The sequence below is a fragment of the Dromiciops gliroides genome, chromosome 2 (genome assembly GCF_019393635.1).
Source record: "Dromiciops gliroides isolate mDroGli1 chromosome 2, mDroGli1.pri, whole genome shotgun sequence".
NCBI lineage: Eukaryota > Metazoa > Chordata > Mammalia > Microbiotheria > Microbiotheriidae > Dromiciops > Dromiciops gliroides.
In genome coordinates, this window is record NC_057862.1 from 317,821,077 (window position 1) to 317,840,194 (window position 19,118).

Sequence of the window (19,118 nt, forward strand, 5' to 3'; positions counted from 1 at the left end):
ATTCCTTTATAGTTACAGATATTTAAAGCTATTCATGTTTAGTCAATCACCAAAGAAAGACAGGCTCAATTCTCCTAAGAAAGGACCATAAACATGAAAACAAGGAACAAACCTCTGAAGATTTCTTTGCCAGGAAGAGGAAGAATGGCAGGCACTGTCTAAGGACTTTAAAAATATTATCTCATTTGATCCTCACAACTCTGGAAAGTAGGTACTTTAAAGGATTATGCCCCATTTACAACTGAAGTAAATGAGGCAGGCAGAGGTTAAGTGATTTGCCCTGGGTCACAGATCTAGGAAGTGTCTAAGGCTGGATTTGAACTCGGACCTTCCTGACTGCAGGGTCACTGAGCTAAATTAGATATTTAAGCTCACATCCTCATCTCCCTATAGCCTTATTTTTTTTTAAGATGGAAGGGAGGGAGCAGCTGGACTCAGGAGGACCTGAGTTCAAATCTGACCTCAGACACTTGACACTTACCAGCTGTGTGACCCTAGGCAAGTCACTTAACCCTCATTGCCCAACAAAGAGAAAAAAAAAGATGGAAGGGAGCTGACTGAAATATTTGGGGGCAGCTAGGTGGCGCGGTGGATAAAGCATCAGCCCTGGATTCAAGAAGACCTGAGTTCAAATCTGACCTCAGACACTTGACTAGCTGTGTGACCCTGGGGAAGTCACTTAACCCTCATTGTCCCCCTTCCCCCCCAAAAAAGAGAAAAGGATGGAAGGGAGCTTACAGATCATAAATTTCAATCACAGAAGGGTATAATGGAAAAATCACTGGATTTGGGGTCAAAGGATTCAGGTTCCAATCCCAGGTCCCTGACTTTTGCAAAGTCACTCACCCCTCTGAACCTCATTGTCCTCAGCTGTCAAAAAAAAAGTTGGATGGACTAGATAACCCAGAAGTTTCCTTCTAGGAAAAGAAAAAAGGGAGGGAGGGAGGGAGGGAAGGACAGAAGAAGGTAAGAAGCTACTAACAGCTATTTATATTATATCACAAATCACCACTGTTCAACTTATCTGGGCAGCAATGGCAGGTGCTACAACTGCAGATAAGATCCTGAAGGGCCAGCAACATAGAGTGGATCAACTCTATGGGCTGAGCTCCAGCCCAAACAAGAGAGGGATTGATGTCTTCTGATGGAGAACAGAGGTGATGAGCTAATACAAGGCGGCCAGAAAAATAGAGATGGTGAGGTAATGCAGCAAGAACAGAGGACGATGTCAAAGGTCACGGTTTCCAGTTCCAAATCTGATATTTGTTTACCTTGAAAAAGTAATTTCCCCTCTCTAGGCCTCAGTTTATTCCTATGAACAATGGGAGGAACAGACTAGATAACCTCTGAAGTCCCTGCACTTCCAAATTCTCTCCACACTGACCAGGCATTCCAAAGACCTGGGTTCTGCCCCATACCATCTCTGTGAACTTGGGCAAGTTGCCTCATTTATTCTCCTTAGTTTTCTAATCTGTAAAGCTGGGGGTAACAAGTCTACCTTGCAGAATTACTATGGGGCTCAAATGTTCCGGAAAATGTAAATTTTTTTCTCTGAGCTACAAGCTCAGAGTGAGGAATCAGGTTCATAGGTACTTATCTTTTGATGGAAGAACATGTGGCACCTTCTCCCCAGAAGCTCCAAAACTAAGTCGACGTGAAGGGATGATGCCAGAGAGCAAATAGGACTTTGCACGAAAGTGTGTGCATGCTTGCTGTACATTGGACAGTTTCTAGAATTATCCTACATCACTTCTGACCACGAGCAACCAGCCTCTTTAGTCCATAAACAATGAGTATTTGAAATGATTTCAAGTCAAACAGTGAATCTGAAAACAAAACTGTACTCATGGTTAAAAAGCCTAAGTCAAGAGTATCTATATGTATGTATGTGTCTATATAAACATACATTATATATATATATATACATACATACACACACATATGTATACTTTATATGTGTATATATGTATATATGTATGTGTGTGTGTGTATATATATATATATATATATATATATATATATATAAAATGTGTGTTGTTTATAGACACACATACAGAGACTGGATGTTAGAAGATCTGAGTTCAAATCCAGCCTCAGCCATTTCCTAGCTATATGAACCTTGGCAAGTCACTTAACTTCTGTTTGCCTTGGTTTCCTCAACTGTAAGATGGGGATAAGAACAGCACCTACCTCCCAGCATTGTGAGGATCATATGAAATATTTGTAAAGAGCTTGGTACACTGCCTGGCACATAGTAGATACTATATAAATATGTATTATTATTATTGTTGTTATTGTTATTATCGTTCATCATCAAAAGCCTCAGAGGGAACCTGGCAGAAGAGTTAAAACAATGAGCTTAAAATCAGGAAAATCGAAGTCCAAACCCTGCTGGGGACACTTCCTAGCAGGTGACTCTAGGACACCTCTACTAAGTCACAGACAGTCGTAATCTGCTAACCAGACTTGCTCTCGAGAACACTTACAGGACCCTCTGCTGAGACAGAGGATTTACAGCTGTATCATTTAGAAGACTGTCAATTTAGAGGTGGAAAGGACTGCTGAATCCAACCTCTAATTAAGACCGATGGGGAAACTGAGGCTCAGGGGTGGGAAGTGACTTGCCCAGGTCAGACAAGCTAGTAAGTGTCTGAAGCAAAGAGTGAACTGAGGTTTTCCTGACTCCAGTCCAGGCCTTGAATGAGATACCTGTAAAGGGTTTAGCATGGCTCTTCCCTACTGTGCCAGCTACATTGCTGTAAACTTGCTCCCACTTAATAAAAAAAGTGAGTGGGATGTCATACAACTCAATTTTAAAGAAATCACTCAGAGATATTTTTACTATCGGAAATGAAAACAGCCTGCTGTTCTGGGGACGGCCAGCATCTCCCCAGGGTGTATATATGAGCATCACAGGGATGTTCATTAAATTTACATACTGATGTGTGCTTATTAATGCCCTTCCTCATGTGAGGGAGAACAGATGTTAATTTTCCAACTTCTAAAAAGATAGGGAAATTCAGGAACTTGAGGCTGACTGAGTCAAAGACTCAAACACCCTGGATATCCGTGCCACTACAACATCAGGTCAAATCAATGTCAAAATTTAAAATACCTATTGTGTGCCTAGCACTGTGCTAGGCAATGGGGGGGGGGAGGGGAGGTTAAGTATATAAGAGAAGACAGGCTTTGTATCCTTACTACCTGAGTAGTCTTGAGCAACTCATTTTCCCTCTCAGAGACTCCCTTTACTTATCTGTAAAATGAGACAGGATCAGATAATATTTACATTCCTATCCTGCTTTAAATCTTATGATCCTTCTAGTATCTGCCCTTGAAGAGCTTAACATAAAGTTAAATAAAACAGAGAGACTGACAGACAGACATAGATAACAGATCAACAAGAAATATATAGATATGCAGATATCTATACATCTAAAACAACTGAAAATATAAGACAACAATTCAAAACAATTTATATTTATATAAATTGCAAATTTATGTGTCCTTCCAAAGCAAGTTCGTGCCCAGTGGTCTTCTCTGAATGCCTAATAGAGTTACAGTGAATACCACCATGTAGCTAGTACTTACTGTCCATCAGTAGTGTATCAGAAGTAACTCTTCTACTTCCAACCTAGGTGAGATGGGGAAACTGGTCTTTTTCAAATGAAGAAGTTAATAAAAAACCTTTGACTTCTCTACCTTATAGAATAAGACTATTGAGGGCAGGGAATATTTCCTTTTTTGTTTTTGCATCCCCAGCAAGTATTTTATCACAGTACCTGGCCCTTAGTAAGAATGCAGTTATCCTTTCCACATCATGGGGGGTTAGGGATATGTTGACCCAGCAACCTGGAAAATCCATGTAAAATTTTTTGGCCCTCCCTTCATACCAAGGAAGAAGTTTCTTCTTCTCTTATGGGGGTATTTACAAACCCTTATTGTAAAATTTGGGTTCATATTATATTCTCTCTCTCTCTCTCTCTCTATATATATATATATATGTATATATATATATATATATAATGCATTTCTAAATTTCTAAACTTTTTCTGTCATCTGTGGCTTCTGCAAAACTCCCCAAAATTCTCATTTAATTAATTTTTTAAATAAATTTTATTTAGAATTTTTCCCAAGTTACATGTAAAAACAAATTTTCACATCCATTTTTAAAAACTTTGTGTTTCAAATTCTCTTCCTCCCTCCCTCCCCAGCCCTCCTTAAGAACTCAAGCAATTCAATGTTATACATGTGCAGTCGTGCAAAACATTTCCATATTAGAACTAACAAAAAAAATTATACTTCAATCTGTATTCAGATACCACAAGTTTTTTCTCTGTAGATGTACTACTGCATTTTTCATAAGTCCTTCTGATAGCATCCTCATCATTTCTTACACCACAATAGGTGTTCCATCCTACTCTCATCCCACAATTTGTTCAGCCATTCCCCAATTGATGGGCATCAACCCAATTTCAAATTCAACTTTTTTATCTCTTTTAGGGCACCAACCTAGTAGTGATATTTCTAGGTTGAAGAGTATGCATGGTTTTATAGTCCTTTGACCAGAGTTCCAAATTGCTCTACAGAATGTTTGAATCCATTTACAACTTTACCAAGAGTGTATTAATGTCTCATTTCCCCCATATCCCCCACAACATTTGTCATTTTCTTCTGCTGTCCTATTATCCGATCCAATATGTGTGAGGTAGAATTGTTTTGGCCTGAATCTCTCCAATCAACAGTGAGTTAGGGCATTTATTCATATGACCATAGGTGGCTTTCATTATTTCATCTGTATTTTGATCATCTATCAATCCCCATTTAATTTCTTATGCCAGCTTGCAATATACTGAAACTGCAATGGGGAAAGTCAAGATGTGGAAGGGATAACTGTACTGAATATACTGTCAAATAGGGTCAATATGTTAATTTGGGGCTTGTTTTTAATTGTTGTTTCAAGGAGAGATACACTGATTGCCTGGGAGAAATATTTGTACAAAAAAATGCTATTTAAAAAACAAAAGAAATCAATGAATTAAAAAAAAAAACAAACCTTGGTTCTTATAAGCATATAGAGGGGAATTCTGAGAATTATCTCCCCACTCAGTCATCTACTACTAGTTTCTTCCTGCTGAAATGCTTGTTGAATTGAACTGCCTTCAGATTCTCAGTGGCTGACCATGTGCGAGCAACAACTTCTCGGAGCTGTTTCCCATAATAATCTATAAAATGATAAAATGGGCGTGATATTTGCACCACCAAAAAAAGGTAGAAAAAAATACTTCGAGAACCTTCTGTGGAAAGTGTGCTATTAAATGAGCAGATAACAGAGTTTCTGCAAGCACAAGATAAAACTCCTCCAATCTGAACGAACCTCAAAGCAGAAAGACCCAACAGGTGAAGAGGGTGGGGGGGAGGATCTAAAAATCTGTGAAGAAATACCCTTTTGTTTTAATGGCCCAAAAGATCAAAAAAGTGAGAGGGAGAAGTAGCCTATACAGAAGCCCAGACTTCTAAAGGGAAGATTTTGTTATGCAAATGAAGGGTTGGTCTGAACTAATTGCTGTAAATGACTCTAATGACTTTATTTGTAGTTTATACTAGGGCATAAATAGGTTTTAATTAACGGCACTATTTTTTGTCCAGATTCAACCTGGATCATGCAGCCAATTCTGACCATCTTTAGGAAGAAAGATGCACTCCTTTACATTAGCTGGAGAAAGAAAAATGCTAAGCCTAGTCTCAGGCTGAATATAATACAGGGAGGGCCCTGAAATTCACAGCGGATGTGTCCAGATGCAGTGGTGGGAGGGGAGGGAATCCTAGGAAGGAAAAGAGTCCAAGTAATGGATGGGTTCCTTCAGCAACACATTTCACCCACAGCAGTCTGGGATGACAATAGGGCTTTGTTTGTGCTGGCAAGGCCTGCCAAGGCTGTTCCCCAGTCATCAGTCTCGAGGCCAATGGCTCTCAGGTCACGTCTTTAACTCTTAGGAACTTGGAGGACAGGATCTAGCTGCTTTCAGTTGAGAGGAGTGCAGAGAAAAACAGGAAGGTGGAGAAGAAGAGGACCCCAGTGGAGATACTTCAGAGACACCCTCTTAGCTCCAGCCATTACTCATTTCTCAAACCTGACAAAATTAAGTCTCTCTTGGCCTTTGCTTAACATTTATGGAAATCAATCAATCCATAAGCATTTATGAAGCGCTTACTGTGTACCAGGCACTGAGTTAAATATTGGAGATTCAAAGACAACAATGAAACAGTTCCTGCCCGCAAAAAACTTATATTCTAGTGGTAACTAGCAATTCATACTCTTGGGATCAATGTCAAAACAAGTCTTCCAGGGACAAGCCATGGAAAAAAAATATCAAGTAGAAGACCTCCTTGGGACACAAGGCCCTAGTGAGGAAAAGACCCTCTTGAGGAAAAACTGAGGGTTTGCTACCTGGGCCAGGCTGAGCCCAGGAAGAGTTCACCTGGTGTGCAGCTTGGTCTGGTAGCCTCCTATTTCAACCAATAATTCTAAGTAAGTACTAAGCTCAGTAGTTTCTACCTGCTGAAGATATAGAAAAGCTGTCATCACCCTCTAAATTTGAGCAACCTAAAACAAAATCCCAGTCATCTTACCCTAGTTATAGCTCTGAACGAATGGAGGCTTTTTTACCATTAGTATGGGAAACACTCTATAAACTTATTCCTGCTTTCTTCCTTAGAGGGTGTTCTTTGTGAATATGAATATTCACTTTTTATAGTTCTCTGAGCAATTACCCTCCCTAGACTACTTCTTCCTACTCCCACCAACCAATGGTACTACTATGCCTTTATTAATGTTTAACAACATGGAACCTTTGGATAAAAAATGACAATGACCTTTTTTCTCCTCTGTCCTTCTACCTCTGAACCTATTTCATTTTAAGAAGGTCTGATAGATTTATAGACAGATAATTAGCTATTACATATATGTATATAAATATATATAAACTATACATATATAATAACAATAGAAAAAACAAAAATATGAAACTGAAAACTGAAATTATGTCAGTAAGGCAGGCTCCATAGAGATTCGAGAAAAGGTATTTTCTTCCTTTCACTGCAGAAGTAGAGAAGTATGAGTGCAGAATACTAAACACACTGTCGGATGCAGTCAATGTGTTGGGTTTTTTTTTTTTCCTTTTTCATCTTGTTACAAGGGAACACACAGTAGTTGGCTTGGAGGGATATATGCAGAAAACCGAGTAAATACAAATAATCAACAACAACAATAATCAAATCAAAAGGCATCAAAATAAAAAATAAAGTCTTGGTTTTTATGAGCAGATAGATGGGATTTCTGAGACACTATTACCTCCCCACTCAGTCATTTTCTATCGTTTCTTTCATCATCTACCTTCTCCTAAGGTCCAAGTAACTACAGACAAAGGAAGAAGGAAGACGGGCTAAAGCAAGGACTATGGAACTCTGGATATAAAGATAAGAGTAAGTGGTAAGAGGGGGCAGCTAGGTGACGCAGTGGATAAAGCACCAGGCCTGGATTCAGGAGGACCTGAGTTCAAATCCGACCTCAGACACTTGATGCTTACTAGCTGTGTGACCCTGGGCAAGTCACTTAACCCCCACTGCCTTGGGAAAAAAAAAAAAAGAGTAAGTGGTAAGAGGACACAATTAACAGTGAAAGAATCAGAAACCATCTAAAAATCCCATGCTTTTGTTTTATAGATGATGAACCTAAAACCCAGAAGTGATAGATGGGTCTTTTTCCCAAGAGTCATACAGCTTATTAGTGGCAAAAACGGGATTGAAACTCAGGTCCCCACAGTACCCACCCCCAAACCCAAACCGCCATACTGCCCAACAGAGAGACTATCTATCATCTGTCTGGTGCTCTGGTCTTTTCCTTTATGGTCCTTATTTAAAAAAAAAAAAATCTTCTTTAATATTGTCATTTCAAAACATTCTGGTTTCCTTCCTAGTTAATTGTTTGACTCTTCAAAGGAAAAAAAAAAACAAACCAGATGAAACAAAGAGAAAAGTCTTTAATTTAAAATAAGCTCAGGAGGAGGGTCCTAGTGCACTACAGAGATATCTCTCTCTCTCTCTCTCTCTCTCTCTCCCTGTTCTGGGCGTGTCCAGTTAATGATATTCCTCAGAATGATTTCAGGAGGCTCAAGAAATCTGGCTTTGGAAAGGCTGGCTTTTCTGGAAAAAAAGAAACGGGTTGAAAATGGCCAGCAGAGAAGTGCCGGTTCATTTCCAAGGTGTATTCCCACAGGAAAATATTATCTGTTTGTCTACCTTGTAAGTGACTACACTGCTCTGGAGGCAATGCCAGAAATTATCTCAGACAACTGGCGGCTGCAGCAGAGCATTGGCCCTATCAGAAGATAGATGACGCTACTGACCTACTGTCAGTAGGACCCATGCACTCTGCTGGTGTGTGTGGGGGGTGTGTGTGTGTGTGTGTGTGTGTGTGTGTGTGTGTGTGTGTGTGTGTGTGTGTGTGTGTGTGTGTTTTTATTTTCAACTGTGGCATTGAGATTGGCCTGGCTGAACCAGTCCTACTTGCCAGCCTGGCTCCCCCTGGAAAAAATGGCACAAACTTGGGCGACAGCTCTTGTGACTTAAAAGGGGCAAAGTCTATGGGCATGGAACTTTCGGGGAGTGGAAAGGGGGAGACCCAAGTCCTACTTTCTACTCTACCTTTTGAGATTTTAGGCATTTAGCCTCTGTAGGGCTCAGTTTATTCATCTGTCCAATGGAAAGAGTCTTGACACTTACCTTTGTGACCCTGGGCAGGTCATGACATACCCATAGGAAAGAAGAACACAAGATCTAGAATCTTGGGTCTGAACCCCGGTCCTGTGTCACCTAAGCTGTGTCACCCTTTAGGCCAAATCACTTCCCCTCCTGGTTGGCCTCAGCTTCCTCATCTTTATTTAGAGACTAATAAGGGGATTGGTCTAAATGATTTCTAAAGTCCTTTCCAGGGCTAATATTTTGCAACCTAAAGTTTATTTCAACCATCCAAATGAGTTGCTGTTCGGTTCTTCTTTTTTTTTTTTTGCAGGGCAATGAGGGTTAAGTGACTTGCCCAGGGTCACACAGCTAGTAAGTGTCAAGTGTCTGAGGCTGGATTTGAACTCAGGTCCTCCTGACTCCAGGGCCGGTGCTTCATCCACTGCGCCACCTAGCTGCCCCCAGTTCTTTTTAAATGTATGTATAACTATCAGATATCAAATTGGCAACTTCTGTTTTCACCATATAAAGCAGAAATCAATTTTCTATTAGCAGAACTGTTTCCTCACCTGGACATCTCAAGCTCTTTCCTTGTTCTCAAGGGCTCCCTGTTTGGCTTGAGAAGAACCCACTAGGTATAAAGAATAAGATGGGGAAAGTGAACACGAACATGTGGGTGTAGCCAGAAACTAATTAATCTCTGAGTTAAAAAGACATGAGTATTCATCCCAATTTGAATTCACTTACTAACACGGGGCTCTTCCATCCCTACCCCATTATAAATACTCACTTTGGAGCACTTTGTCTGTGAGGACACTGTTGTAAAGATTTGTTTTCTTGATATTTATTAAACTACCATGGAGTTAGAGGACATTGGTGGAGACAGAGACAGCTAAATTGTGCAAGGAACAGAGTGCTGGCCTGAAGTCCATAAGTTGTTCAGTCATTTTTCAGCCATATCTGACTCTGTGAGTTCACCTGGGGTTTTCTTGGCAAAGATACTGGAGTGGTTTGCCATTTCCTTCTGCAGCTCATTTTACAGATGAGGAAACTGAGGCAACTTGGGTTCAGTGACTTGCCCAAGGTCACACAACTAGTGTCTAAGGCTACATTTGAATGCAAGTCTTCCTGACTCCAGGTTCAGCACTCTACCCACTGCTATCTAGTCAGGGAGACCCTAGCTCAAATCCTGCCTCGGACACTAGATATGTGACCCTAAACAAATCACTTAATCTCTATTTGCCTCAGTTTCCTTATCTGTAATATGGGCATAATAATCACACTTCAAAGGATTGTTGTGAGAATCAAATAAGATAATATTTAAAAATCTCTTTGAAAATCTTAAAGCACTATATCAATGCTAGCTATTATCACCTGTCAGGTGACATTCTTAGTCAGATTTTACTCACCTTATTGAGAACAATCACACAATTCACCAAAACTATGAAGAGAATCATTAACCTAAATGAGAGTTATACAAAGATCTCTGCCAGATATCAGTTCATCTCTCAAACTCTTCAAGACTTTGATCCCATACTTCTGTTAATTTGAGATGCCTTGGACGGAGACAACTAGACTTGATGCTTCCTCTTACCAATCAATTGACAAGCATTTGTTAAGCATCTACTATTAGCTAGGCACCACACTTGGTACTAGGGATATAAGGACATATATGAAAGTCCCCACACTCAAGGAGCTAATGTTATATCACGGGGACAACATGTAAAAAAATACAAGGTAATTTGGAGAAGGCACTAAGAGAGCTGCACAGGAAGTGGGGAATCAGGAAAGGACTCATGTTGAAAAATGTTGGGAACTGAGCTTTGAAGAAAATTAGGATCATAACAGATAGAGGTGAGAAGGGAGTCTGTTCCAGGCATGGGTGGCAGCCAGCACGGTATAAAATCTCCATTTTACATATGAGAAAATTGAGGCTGAGGGAGTATTAATACAGCCCTATGGGTCTCAATTTCTTCATCCAAAAAATGAGGAAGATAAAGTAGATGACCTCTGATGTCTCTTCCAACTCTGGGTCTATGATCCCAGGACTCTAAGGTTACAGGGTAAAAGTACAAGCCTTCTGAGGTCACCTAGTCCATCCCACAGCCAATAACCTCAGAGACCACTCCAGAGACCTCAATGTCTCTTTTGTTAATAAAAAAAAGACCTCCAAGAAAGGGGATTCTACAGTCAGCTGCTATATCTGGTTCCAATCTCATATTTCCCCTCATAAAATACTTCAAATAAATTCTCTGTATTTACACACTTCTTCGCCTTCCAAACAACTAGACCAAACCCTCCCATTGATGATCCAAATTAAGGAGGTGCCACTTAAGTGGGAAGCCCCTAAGGACTACACTTTGGTCCCATGTGCCAAGGATGAAATCATCCATCCACCATGGGCAAAACCCTCAGAGTATTTAAACAAAGGGCTGACTTAACTACATGCCACTGTTGTCCAGCAGTTTCAGACTTAACCCTTTCTCTTAAACCACCTTCTCCTGTCCATTCATTCTCTTTCTCCATCCACAAGTATTTATTAATCCCTTAATATGTACCTGGCCCAAAGGTCACAAAAGTGGTACAGTTCCTGCCCTCAACAAGTTTACATTCTAAGTCACCAGAATAAGGTATTAGCAATATAAAGGCATATATAAAACAGTCCCCACCTCAGTGATTGACAAATGAGTGTAATAGTTCAGAAGACTGGGGGAGGAAATCAGGAAAATCACTAAAGCTTCATCTCTGTGACATTAATACATTATTTAGAACCTGCCATGCTTTGTTATACAATTAAGGGTATTAAACATGAAGAACCCAGTATTACTGGGTGCTAAATAATGAAATAAACACAAAATTTAGATAAGAAATAAAACCTCTACCCTCATGGAGATTATAGTCTCTATAGCTTATAGAGAAACCTAAAAAAAATCACTATAATAGATAAAATGTTCAGAGCTATAAAATAAAGTGCTAACAGGAGGTCTAAAGGGGGATGGTCTTTATTACTTAAGGAGAAATTAAGGAAGGGCTACCTAGAAAGGATATCACTTGACCTAGACTTTAAAGGCATTCCACAGGCCAATAGGGAGGGGAAGGGTCTTACAGACTTTGGGAATGGAGACGGAAAGTCTCTGCGTAAAAATAATCATTTTAAAGGCTATGAGCAGCTGTCAGAAAACTAGAACAAAGGAAGGTTCTGTAAGACTTGGGAAAAACCCTCAATTCCCCAAGCATCACAATTCTGTTTTCCGGGAGGATATGGTACAACTGGGATTTTGACATTTCTGCAGACAGTCTCATCACCTTCATGCCTGCCTCACCCCGAGCTGCACTCAAGCATATAGACTGCAAAGGTGGAGCAACCCACTCAACGGTCTCCAGCTCCTAAAGCGAGATGTGCAGAGACTGCAGTCAGAGCCTAGGCTAAGCATTCACTGGGGACTCTCAGAGAATTCAATTCAATACAATTCAGCAAATGTCTGTGTGTTCCAGCTATCAGGCTAGGCACTGGACACAAAGACCCTCACTCCTAAGAGTTTACAGTCTAACAAGTAAGAAATGGCATGTTGCATACAGATGAGTATGGGACAAGGTAGGATGTAATAGGGAGAAAGGAGAATTCCAGACAAAATGCTTAGATTCGGGGCGGGGGGGGGGGGGGATAGATGTGAACTTTCGGCTTGGACCATGAAGGCTTCATTGAGGAAAGGGCACCTAAGCCGGTTCCTGGAGGAAGACAAAGTTATCAACAGGTGGAGCTTTAAAGAGAGTATCTTCAGAGGCAGCTAGGTGGTGCAGATAGAGCACCAGCGCTGGAGTCAGGAGTACCTGACTTCAAATCCGGCCTCAGACACTTAACACTTACTAGCTGTGTGACCCTGGGCAAGTCACTTAACCCCAACTGCCTCACCAAAAAAAAAAAAAAAAAGATTTCTTTCTTAGGGACAGCTAGGTGGCGCGGTGGATAGAGCACCAGCCCTGGAGTCAGGAGGACCTGAGTTCAAATCCGGCCTCAGACACTCAACACTTACTAGCTGTGTGACCCTGGGCAAGTCACTTAACCCCAATTGCCTCACTAAAAGAGAGAGAGAGAGAGAGAGAGAGAGAGAGAGAGAGAGAGAGAGAGAGAGAGAGAGAGAATGAGAATATCTTCTAAGCTGGGGGAAATGGCCCGTGAGACAATATGGAGGCATTAGAATAGGTCAAGATTGGGTGATGGACATTAAGACAGGTGGGGTGGGGGTTGGAAGGTAGAGTTCACAGAAAGGACTGATGGGTATGGAGGTTGGAAAGGTAGGTTAGAGCCAGACTATGAGGAGGTTTCAATGCCAGGTTAAGGAATAAAAAATAATGAGCTTCTAGAAAGGAAACCTCTTGGAGCACCAGCCCTAAATTCCTAGGCTTCTGATGAATGGGTTCCACACCAATAAACAGCCTGGGAAATTAGTGCCCAGCCTGGCAAAAATCAGTTACCATGCCTCATTTCAGGGCTATCATTCCTTGTCCCCAGGGAGGTGGCTTCATTCCCAGGCTCTGTGGCCAGGAGAGCGGCAGATAGAAAAAAAGGATGGAAACCGGGTGGCACAAATGTCACTTTGGTCCAAATAATGGGGGAAGGGATGGAGAAGCAAGGAGAGTGGAGGAGCTGGCAGAGACCACTGGGAGGCATGAGGCCAAACCAAACTGTACCCATTTTGACTGCTGTTTCACTGAGAGCCTTTAGATGCTGAGGGTGGAGCTGGCTTTAAAGGAAATGAGCAGAGAACACAGAAAGCTAAATGCAAATCTACTCCCTATATTCTGAAAAATTCTTTGGAGTCAATATGGAATAGAATCTATCAGAAGGGTGTGTCTAACCTTCTCTCACAGATTTCTTTATTTGTAAGGCAGTTTTAAAATCTTGGTCAATATGAGGATATACCTATAGCTATATATGGGTTATACAAACATATATAACATTTTAAAAAAAACATCATTTTACATGATGCCCATCCTCTTTCTGAAAATAAACACAAAACAGGAAAAACAAATTTCTAGAAGCACATCACTTGCCTGAGACCAGCACCCCACCCTTTATTATCTTCATCTAACAACTGTTGCTTTAGCTTTGGTGTTAAGACATTCTCACCACATTATAATATAAAGCTTGCCCAGCCATTAATCACAGACTCTATTTGAGATAGGAGACCTTGAAGCGATTGGACACCCCCACACACACCTCCTCTCTTCTTGGGGCTTAGGTGGGCTAAAGAAAGAAACTCCTTGATCCAAACTCATAGCTGAGGCTGCATCTCAAGGAGGAAATGTCAGGAGAGAACCCCACCCATGTGTGCTCCACTCAAAGAAAGATAAGGCATCCCCTAAAACCTTTTCATCTTTCCTCAGAGGTGGCATGAATGGTGGTCCTGGGAGTGGGTGGGGCCTTCCATGCTACAACACTGGTCAGAGCCCACAGAAAAAAATCACTCTGGCTCTTGGATTGGCCAAACGTAATCATTACAGATGTGCTGTCTATCCGAAGCACAAGAATAAGTAGGGAGCACGATGTACTGTGTGTGATGCACTGCAATGTATGGATACATGTATGCATGAGCCGGCACATACGTGTACCATCTCAAAAGAAAGCAGTCCTTTCCCGGGTTCTGCCAAGCAAGCCCAAGCCGAGAATAGAGGCTATGTACCAATCACCTTCATTTTTCAGTGATTCAAGGATCTCTTCTACAATCAATGTTCATTTGGCAGGGACAACAATTTGAGTAAGAAAAAAAAAAGTTAAGGAGTAGCCTAAGCCTACACACCCTTAATATTTCTAAATTAAAGTGATGTTGGTGAAGGCAGAAAGGAGAAAAGCGTTGGGTCCCAAACCTAGTGCCCATTTCAAGCTTAGACAGAACCGTGGTGGGGAGTCTTCCCAAGGACAAGCTAGACATTCAGTAAGGTGTTAGTGAAGGCGCTGGAAGCCCAGCCCCAGAAAATAGCAAGGGACTGATGCCTCCTCTGGCGGGTTGCATTGCAATTCAAATAAAGCACGAATACAGATAAAAGGTAATATGGATATCAAGAAGTCTCGGGCACTTGACCCAGTCAGGGCCTGAAATGACCTCCATCACCCATGGTGAATATGGGCACAATGGCAAATGGGAGCCCCCAAAACCAGAGTGTTTTCAGGAAATTAATTAGCTGATAACAGGTAGCAACAAAACCATCAAACATCTGCAAAGCCATTTCTGGTGCCGGGGTTTATCACTTCCTTTGTTCGCCTCACAAAGATGGAGTAGCCAACCAATTCCCCCCAGTCCACACCCCATCCCACAAAGGTTTAATTAAATTCAATGGAAACAAAGCACGCTGAATTCCTGGCCTCTAAAACAAAAAACAAAAAAATGATACTAAAAATCCAGGTCCACTGGAGCCCAGGAGGGTCCCCTGCTATTACAACACTGCGTTTCCCCGCATCTAGGATAAAACAGGGGTGGGGGCCAAGTCTCTGGGGATGGGCACGGCCCACACCTCCTGGGAGATGCAGATCCTGTACCTGACTCTAGCATCCACCACCCCGCCCAGGCCACACGCCCCGGCCACTACCCTCCTCCCGCCCTTCTACACACAAAGCTAGATGTACCGCATACACAGGGTAACAAACTCAAATCTTGGGTTAAAAAAACATAGGAAAAGAAAAGAAAAAAAACCCGCACCGCACACCCAGCTTTTTCTCAAATGACTGATTTAAAATAATTCGCGGTTAGAGCTTCGGGCTGGGAGAAGAGAAATCCGGTTCCTATTTTGTCCTCGTTTGTTCCAACCCGGCACATGACGCACCAAAACATGCAGCAAAGGGAAGGGAGGAGAGGGCCGTACAAAGGGGTGCAAAGTTGAAGGAGACTTAATCCTCCAAGGTGTGGGGGAGAAGCGACACCCACCCTGGCCCCCCGAAACCGAGCTCCTGGCCTCGCGCTTCAAGGAGGCTTTGCAACCTCCAAGCTTCGAGGGTACTGACCAGAATCCACCCCCTCCATCACCCCGCTCCAAGCTCAAGGCCACTGGACCCGCAAGTCTTCCAGCTTCCCCACCCCAACCCCCCCAGCCCGGGCTCCGGGGCGCGCTCGAACTCCCCGGGAAGGAGCGCAAGGAGCGCAGAGCGGTCCGCTATCTGGCGCCCTGGCCCGGGAACGGGGCGCAAAGTTCCTGCAAGGGCTGGATGGAACCGCTCCTTTATTAGTATTATCAATGCCGTTACTATTATTTTTTGCTTTTCTCCCCCCCTGCCCAGCCCCGGGACTGTGTGCCCTCCCCATCTTAAGTCCGCCCCCAAACTCCCCTTTTCCTAACTTCCACTCCGTGCTCTGCCCCCGGCCAGGAGCAACTCGCCCCACACAAAGCCAGAGAGAGAGCGGAGGAGAGAGAGAGAGAGGGAGGGAGGGAAGGAAGGAAGGGGAAGGGGAAGGGGAGGAGGCAGCAGCGCTGGGGCCGGGAGCCGGGGCTCACCGTGATCCGGGGGATGTTCTTCTTGCCCTGGTAGGACATGGTGGGTGGCGGCGGGGGCTGGGGCTGGGACTGGTGCTGCACAAGCGGCTGCCTCTCCGGCTCCGGCTTCTCGCCCTGCGCTGGTTGCTCGCACCCCCGCCCGGAGATCAGGTGAAGAGAATGGTGCGCTCGCTAGCTCCCTCGCTCGCTGGCCGCTGCCTTCTCCTCCCCCTCTCGTCTCCTCTGCCCGCCCCCCACCGGGCTGCCGCTGCCTCTGCCTCTGCCGCTGCCGCCGCCGCCGCCCGAGAGACAATAGCAGCCCTCTCCCTGCGCCCCTTTCACCCCCACCCCACACTTCGCTCCCTCTATTTTTTTTTTCTTTCGCAGGGCCAGCTGGGACCCAGCAAGGCAAAAGTGGCCGGTCGGCGCGACTACTCCCTCCTCTTCGCCCCCTTCTCTAATGATTTTCCTCCCTTTGCCTTATTGCATCTGCCTCACCCAGTTTTTCTTTTTGTGTGTGTGTAGATGTGTAGATGTGTGTGTGTGCGCGCAAGCGAGTGCGTGCGAGAGCGAGGCACCTTGGTGGCCGCCAGGGGGCGCAGGACGCAGCGGACACGGGCGGACGGCGAAGGAGGCGAAGGAGACGAAGGTGGGGTGGAGTGGGGTGGTGCCGGCACTCAGGCGCGGGGCGGGGGCTATGCTGCAGAGGGGGGGGGGGCGCGGGAAAGCGGAGAGCAGGTACACCGCTTAGTAACTGCATCCCCCCCCACACCACGCCCTCGGACCCCGGCGGAGCAGAGCGGGCACCCCGCTTTCCTCCCAAAGCTCATGCGCTCAGAACCCCTTTTGCCATGGCAGGATGCTCGGATAGGCAGCCTTTGTTACAAGGTTGGGCGGCACCGCCTCTGCTCCCCTACAGTCTCATTAGTTCATTCCCGAGAGTGTACCGACGGATGGGCTGCGTACCGTAGAGTACACTTCATATCCTTATGGAGAGAGCACTGAATGGAAACCGTGAAGTCTTTTCCATTTAAGATACGATATGAAGACAATTACAGAGGAATAGAGATGTTTAAAAAAAAAAAACAGCACGCTGAATGAAGGCTGCACTTGCAAGATAGTGTCATGCCATTGATATTTTCTTCCACTTGCCAAAGAACAGCATGCTTTATTTACAGCATGGGTTTGGTCTGTACAAGAATGATATACAAAGTCAAAACATGAATGCAGAAAGGAGATCTTGCAACCAGGTCCAACGAAGTGCTTTTCTTTTTTACTTCCTTTAGAGATTAGCACCAAAATAAGGATAGGGCTGCATTCTTTACGCAATCAACAAATATTTCTTGAATATCTCCATATGCCTAAAAGCATGTATTTGAGCAAACCTGAGGAAGCTGAGATTCTGGGGTTCACTGATGCACACCTTCTCGTACCCTGTTCATTTAAAAAGGGTAGGGATAAGGGCTGAACCTGTGATTTAATTGGCATAGGGAAGTACCAGGTGAGGAAGCTCCCCCTATCAACGTAAATCAGCACCTTCTGTGCAATTTATAATCTTTAACAGATGGATGCCTAGAGCACTGAGATCACATGACTTTCCTAGGTTCATTCGGCAAGTAGATGTGCCAGAGAAGCAGGACCTGAACCCAAGTCTTCATGACTGGTTCTCTAGTCCACACCCATGCCACCGCTGTCTCTATTTCATTAAATGAGAAGATTAAATTGCAGCCTAGAAAACAGGAAAAAAAAATGTGTGGAATGGGAGCAACACCCTCATGTGATAGAAAGCCGGCTGAAGTTGGAATGAGGAACTGCGTCCGAATCTAGGTTACAATGACCTTGGGCAAATCCCTTAAAATTCCTGGCCTCACAGTGGAGATGCTTTCACTACCTCCCCCCCCACTCCCGCCCTCCCCGTTATTGTAGCATAGTATAGTGGAAACCTCACTGGATTAGGAGACAAGAGAGGTCTGAAGCACAGCTCTGTACTGTTGATGTGACCCCATGCAAGTCACTGTCCTGTCTAGCTTTCAGTTTCATTTTCTACAGTGAGGAGGACATAGGACTTTTAAATCTCTAAAGTCGCTACCAGTTGCAAATCTTATAGCACCATAGGCCTTTGAGTTATTTTTTATGTATATTGAATTGTTTAATCTAAAACTTTGCAGAAGCCAGAAAGTGATTCATGTCATCATCACCTACATACACTTAGCCCGGTGTATTGCACACATAGCCACTTAGTAACTTTTTGTTGAGATCCGTTTAATTTTTTTTTTAATCCATCCATCTTCAGCCAAAAGGACCTTCCTTTCCTTAAACAGCTGCCCCATACCAAGGCCACAGCCTGTTCCCAATAAATATATACGGTACTTTAACAAGCAGGAGGCATGCTGGGGAAGGATTACCTTCCAATTCTCTTTTGCAAAGCATGGACTTGGGAAGCCAAAGGCACGCCCTAAACATTTTGCTTTGTTCCTGCGGCTTCAGCTCCGGGACCACTGAAAAGAGTTGTGAAATTACAAAGCATTCTGGGTATTGGCATGCAAATGAACAGAATTATATTTAGAATGGAGGAAAGGCGGAATTAAAGGGCACTCTAGAGCCCTGTGGAGTCTTTTTTTTTCTTTAAATTCTGAGCTACCCCTCTAAAATGTTGGGAAGGGCCAAGCCCCAGATTGTTTCTTAGGAACGAGAAAATATCCAGAGGCCACTGTCAGGGATCCCCTTATCTCTTTTTAAATTTACATTTTAGGATTTCTTTCCCTCTGCCGTTTACTAGTATCTCCATTTACAGACATTATAACCAAAAGCATTCTATGCCAAGTGGATTTATCCCACATTTCCCAATCCCATACAATGCATTCTCTCCTTACTTTCTTCATATTTAACTGGGTTAAACTCTGAGGTGC

The 19,118-nt window shown here is 43.4% G+C and overlaps 1 protein-coding gene across 2 annotated transcripts in view; it reads right to left on the bottom strand.

Moving 5' to 3' along the window:
• Nucleotides 1-19,118, bottom strand: part of DPYSL3 (dihydropyrimidinase like 3) — a 140,048-nt gene that overhangs the window by 68,378 nt on the left and 52,552 nt on the right. The window contains exon 1 of one of the 2 annotated variants that reach the window (XM_043985229.1): nucleotides 16,231-16,426. The exons of the other annotated variant lie outside the window; for it this stretch is intronic. Coding sequence (XP_043841164.1) covers nucleotides 16,231-16,269 — 39 coding nt within the window. The 5' untranslated portion in view covers nucleotides 16,270-16,426. Of the gene's footprint in view, nucleotides 1-16,230; nucleotides 16,427-19,118 lie in introns of those variants that run through there. 2 annotated transcript variants of the gene reach the window in all.